Source organism: Sinocyclocheilus rhinocerous, unplaced genomic scaffold (assembly GCF_001515625.1).
Source record: "Sinocyclocheilus rhinocerous isolate Xijiao unplaced genomic scaffold, SAMN03320098_v1.1 scaffold8, whole genome shotgun sequence".
Classification (NCBI taxonomy): Eukaryota; Metazoa; Chordata; class Actinopteri; order Cypriniformes; family Cyprinidae; genus Sinocyclocheilus; species Sinocyclocheilus rhinocerous.
Genome location: NW_015666800.1, coordinates 1,040,966 through 1,046,798, shown reverse-complemented (window position 1 = coordinate 1,046,798; position 5,833 = coordinate 1,040,966). Strand labels below are relative to the sequence as shown.

Below are 5,833 nucleotides of genomic sequence, written 5' to 3'. Positions count from 1 at the left end.
TTTTTTTAGATTTGTTCTGTATACACAAATTTTCATAAAGAAAAATGTAAATTGTTTCAGGTGGTTTTTAATGAATTGGTTGCTTATAATACACACATACACAAAACAAAAAGGAAAAATCACTTACTGGTGTAACCTGCAGAAAGTCTCACTGAAAGAATTAGTGGATTAATCTGTTGTTTGGTGAACATAAAATCTGTTATTTGGTGAACAGATTCAAAAGATTCAAGTCACTGGGATGATTCAAAATCCCTATCACTAGGCTCTGATGGACCCTCTGGTAAATGTTGTTGGTAATGAAAAGTTGATCACATAGTAAGATCGTTGACCTGCTCTTTTCTGTTTGGCAGCATAAACGGGATGTTCAGAAGACCACCAAATATGTGGAGCTCATCATTGTAGCAGACAACAGGGAGGTAGGACAACAAACAAACACAAAAAGTTTGACAGAGATTGTGGTGCAAGACAAGTTAAAAAGTATTTTGGTAAGTGTCAGTCAGATATCACAGAATCTTGTTATCTTACATGCTCCACCAAACTGGTTTGCATGTGTACTCTAAGTACTTTAACATCAGACTCATAAAGAAAGAAGAATGAAGGGAAATGTGCTGTAATTCCCAATTGTATTTGGTTGAGTACTGTGCAGTGTTTGGGTTACGGTAAAGTTTTGGTTCTTTGTTTCACCTTAGTAGGCCAAACCAAAAGCAGGTCATAGAGGGTGGGACCTGACTGGAATTAGGGCAATGCTCCCAAATGATCAGACAGGAAACAGGAAGTGTTGTGTATAAAGTGAACATTGGATGTGGGAAAAGGAAACTGGGCAACAAGAAAGCTACCATGTTATCAGCACAGCTGTCTGTATATTAAAGTGTGTGTATGTGTGTGTGAGAGGGAGAGAGAGAGACGGAGTTATTGTGATGGTTTTCATTCCTGTTAATTAAATTATCATGCAACACTATTTGAATAAAAAGGCTTATCCATTCTATTAATTCTATTAATTTTTGCATCTTAAACATACACTCACAGGGGAAGCAATGCTGGACCAAAAGTGGCTGGCTGTCACACGTGTCTCCAAATTGCATTTTGTTTTTTGTTTTTTACTTTGATTGCTATTGTTCAGTGCCGCTACCCTGCTTTAATGGTCACTTTCAAGTGCTCTTAAGAGTGTGCCGTCAGACACACTTCTGATAACACCCCTACATATGACAGCCACTCAGAGGGTCATGCATTGTTTAAAAATCCATCTAGACTCTGGTCTTATACTTGTTGGAGTATATCTTTCATCTCACTTGTGTCTTTTCTTTCCCCGTTCAGTTCCAGAAACAAGGAAAAGATGTGGAGAAGGTTAAGCAAAGGCTAGCAGAGATGGCCAATTACGTGGACAAGGTATTAAATGCCATTTTTCGCCAGAATGAATGGGAACACTTGATTAGAAGTTTAAAATAGAGGCCTGGTTGTCAGAGATGAATGTAGGACTGCTGAGGTAAAGGACGAGATTTTAAATAAACCCCCTTTTGAAAGAAAGCTAAGTATTTTTAGGTTAGGTTAAATTGACTGATGTCCAGATAGACATAGATGGATGGATGTACTGCTGTGTCAATAGATGTATGAGGTAAAGCTCATTAAGAAATAGTTTGGAGGGGTTTGATATTATGTGTTCTCTCAGTTTTACAGAGTGCTGAACATTCGTGTAGCTCTGGTGGGACTGGAGGTGTGGAGTGATGTCGATAAGTGTGCAGTCACCCAAGACCCCTTCACAACCCTGCATGAGTTTTTGGACTGGAGAAAACTTAAACTGCTGCCGCAGCGGCCACATGATAACGCCCAGCTTATTAGGTTCAAACACAGCCATATTACACACATTATCACATATACACACTTTGGCATGTGTGTCAGATTTTTTAACAAACTGTACTCTAACAGCACAGAATAAACTAATGCTAACTCAGGAGAATGCACATCTTGGGGGCCATTCACACAGAATGTGTTTTTGCAGTTAAACACACTAGATGCAGGGCAGTGGAACAGGAAAAAATGCAAGTCCTAGAGACACATGTTTTAAAAGTTGAACTTCTTTTAACTTGAGCTATGTGAGACACTGCAGAAGATGCAGACGTGAGCGCAATGGTCAAACACATCAGTCTAGCACGTTTACATTAAAAAATAATTGAAAAGCAGCACAGTGGAATATAAAAATGCGTTCTGTGTGAACGGAATTGAATACTAACATATTGCTTCCCATATTCTGTGCTGTATATACTATTAGAAAGATTTCTGTTATAAATAAATGCTGTTCTTTTGAACTTTCCATTCATCAAAGAGTCTTGAAAAAAATATATTTTGTTTTCACAAAAATATTAATCAGCACAACCATTTTCAACATAAATAATACTAAGAAATGAGAATATAGTGAAGGATCATGTGACACTGAAGACTTGAGTAATTCAGCTTTGCCATAGCTACATTTTAATAATAAATTACATTTTAAATATTTTCAGTTAAAAAACAGGTATTTTAAATTTTAATATTATTTCACAACATTACTGTTTTACTGTATTTTTGATCATGCAGCCTTGGTGAGCATAAGAGACTTCTATCAAAAACATTTAAAAAATCCTACTGATCCTATATTTTTGAACACTATAGCATACTGAATGCTGCCTACGATTTTCTAAAAAATGAATCCATTATGTAACAATAAACATTTGATATAGTATGCTGCATTATTGATACAAGACCTCTAGGTAGCATGTTTAATTCAGCAGGTGCTGTAGCATGGTAGAATGTTATTCTGAACATGTATTAATCTTAGTCTTATTACTTGGCTATGCAAGTTTTGTACCGTATATTTAACCTCACTTTTATTCTTTTATGGCAGTGGGGTGTACTTCCAGGGCACCACAATAGGCATGGCTCCCATCATGAGTATGTGTACCGCTGAGCAGTCAGGAGGCATTGTCATGGTGAGAAATAAATCATCACACACTCTGTGTCCCATAATTAGCACATTCACACTGAGCTGCACAACCATCCAGCTTTAGACTTTCATGATTTAAAAGCATTGAAATTTAAAGGGATAGCTCATTTTCTATAATAATTCTGTCATTATTCATCATCCTCATGCTATTCCAAAGCTGGTACATATTTTTTTTTCCATAGGGACTAAAGCTTAAAAAAATGCAAAAGGACTTCTCAGGCTAGAAAACCTCAGTTCCATTCATTGTAATGAGCCTGCAGCTTATTTATGGTCCAGAAAGAAAATCATATGGGTTTGGAACATCATGAGGGTAAATAAATAGTGACTTTTTCATTTTTGGGTGAAGTATTCTTTTAAGGTATAGGTTGTGTCCCATCCAGTGTGGTGTAGTGACTTAAAGAAAGACAACTAAATCCCTCTTGGTTTATTCATGATTTTTTGAAAAGGCCCTGCACTCCTTTAACCTGCTGCTGTTCTTTAGGTGTGTGTTTTCTCTTGAAAAGCCAGTGTTGTACAGTTAAAATTCCAGTGACATGATAAACACAAATCACTGCCCTAACAGATTTGCTTTAGTGTTTGATCATTTTCAGGAAAACACATACAGTGGAGTGGGAACCTGAAATATGAGGACACTTCTAACATTTGGAATTAAAATTTTAATTTAAACCAGGAAATAATTATAAAAAGGAAGAGAGAAAGAGAGAGAAATAGTATCATGTAAAATTAATAAGAAATATTTTCGGCATATACCTTATATATTTGTGGAGTTGAGTTTTGCTGCCATTTTTTAAAATGTTAAATACCTATAAAATTTTAAATACCTATTCGACCATCTATCACTGCTTTGCTGCTGTATGGCTAAATAAAACACATTTACATTTTTATTAGTCTAGATCTATCATCCATGCCACTGTAACAAACTGTGACTCTTAAACAGGACCTCACAGAGATGAAGTCATTAGCCATAGGTCTGAGTTACAAACTGTTGTGGTGCTGTATGAAAAATGATTTCCATTAACTTCTTAAATGGATAGTTCCCCCAAAATGAAAATTCTGTCATCAATTACTCACCCTCCTTTGTTTTAAAAGCGCATGATTATTTATTTCTTCTGTCAAAAGGATGATCATGTTGTTCTTTTCTATACAATGAAAGTGAAAGGTCACCGGGGACTGTCAAACTCCAAAAATGACAAATAAAGCACCATAAAATTGGTGCATATGTTGCACAAATGGACCTTTTCTATAGTGCTTTTGTCATTTTTGACACCATTTACTTCATTGTTTGGAAAACAGCTGCATGAATGTTCTGCTAAATTTCCATGGCATGAGAATGAGTAAGTGATGACAGAATTTTCATTTTTGGATGAAGTATTTCTTTACGTTATTTCATAAAATCAACAGATCCACTAAAGAGAGAAAGAAACTTAAAAGAGACAAAAGGGGACACACACACAAAGATTTGGGAAAAGAGACACTGTATGCTAACTGATATACAGTATTTCTGTATTGGCTGCTGTGGTTTCAGAGTCTTGTTTCCATATGTGTATCTGTCCCCCATTTACTTACATATGGCAAACAGAGACTGAAAATGAATCTGGCTGTGAATTAAACCAAATCTTGTACCATGTTATAAGGCTGATCATCTTAAAAAGTCTTCACAATCCTCTGCGTTGACTCACAAATTGTCTGAGAAGATTTGAATCTAACAGTCTGACTTTTGTGCAAACAAATTTGGACTAACCATAATGAACACATCTTACATGATTATAGGAATCTAAAACTTGGAATGTCTTTGGTAGGAGATACCCTGTAAAATTTGGAACTAACTTGACAGAAACCCAAGAGCACTTAAATATGTCTGTTACGAATAAAGGCACCATGTTTTCAATGTGACAGCTTGGTAGTGGTTTCTTGGAATAGTTAAGTCTGGATTTCCCACAGCATTAACCACACTGTATTAGTCTGCAATTATGCTCAAAGAGGGGCAAGTCACTCATACTCAAGATATACGGTCATCAGTGGCACACTATAGATCTTGAATAAATAAAATGAGGCAGATAAATATCACCCCTGTTGGCTCTGAAAGCTAAGATGAGCCTGTCATGTTCCTCGCCCTGTAATCAAGGCAGGAAATGGCATTTTGATGTACAGCGAAATGGAAAAAAAGACAGTCAGGTTATAGTTGTGTGAAAAGATGGCAGCTAAATTAAGAAAAAAAATATGTTTCTGGGTTTTTAGAGGTGGTTCGCTGGTAACCAGGACACGTTCGTGAGGCAGCAGGGAGGTTTTCTTCACTTCGGCTGAAATGGATAATGCTGAAGCTCTGCTTTGTTCTCAGTGAACAGATGATGAAGAGAGCAGAAGAAAAAGGGAAGGAGAATAAGAGCAGTGGTGCTTGAATGTGTGTTTTATGGCAAGGTTGAAAGAGATTTTAAAAGAGAGAGTTTGAAAGAGAAAGGATCAAAATTCATAGGAGAATCTACAGCCAAAGATATTTAACACAACATCACTATCTGCTGGTCCTTTCACGTGTCATACATGATTAATCAGATGTTATGTTTTTTTCCAGTCTAGTACGAGGAAATAACTGAATATTAGGGCTGTTATTTAATTAAAAATTAACCCAATTAATTATATCATAAGTCTTCAAAGTTTATTTTCAACCTGCTTCAGCACACCTGGGGCCCGTTCTTGTGCGTCGCTAACTCAGTTAGCTGGATTTGATTGTTGACGATTTGGCATGATCTTGGATTGTTTGGTTCTTTGAAGCTCATCTTGGAGTTGCTGTCATAGCAACAGGTCCGTAAACTTAAACCTGCTCGGGAGCAGGCTTATTTCATGTAAACAGGATTAGAT

At 36.5% G+C, this 5,833-nt stretch overlaps 1 protein-coding gene across 1 annotated transcript in view; it reads left to right on the top strand.

Annotated features, from left to right (window-relative positions):
• Positions 1-5,833, top strand: part of LOC107733079 (disintegrin and metalloproteinase domain-containing protein 12-like) — a 109,200-nt gene that overhangs the window by 55,521 nt on the left and 47,846 nt on the right. The window contains exons 7-10 of the mRNA XM_016544575.1: positions 351-416; positions 1,315-1,386; positions 1,667-1,836; positions 2,879-2,963. Of these exons, the coding sequence (XP_016400061.1) occupies positions 351-416; positions 1,315-1,386; positions 1,667-1,836; positions 2,879-2,963 (393 nt within the window). The remainder of the gene's footprint in view (positions 1-350; positions 417-1,314; positions 1,387-1,666; positions 1,837-2,878; positions 2,964-5,833) is intronic.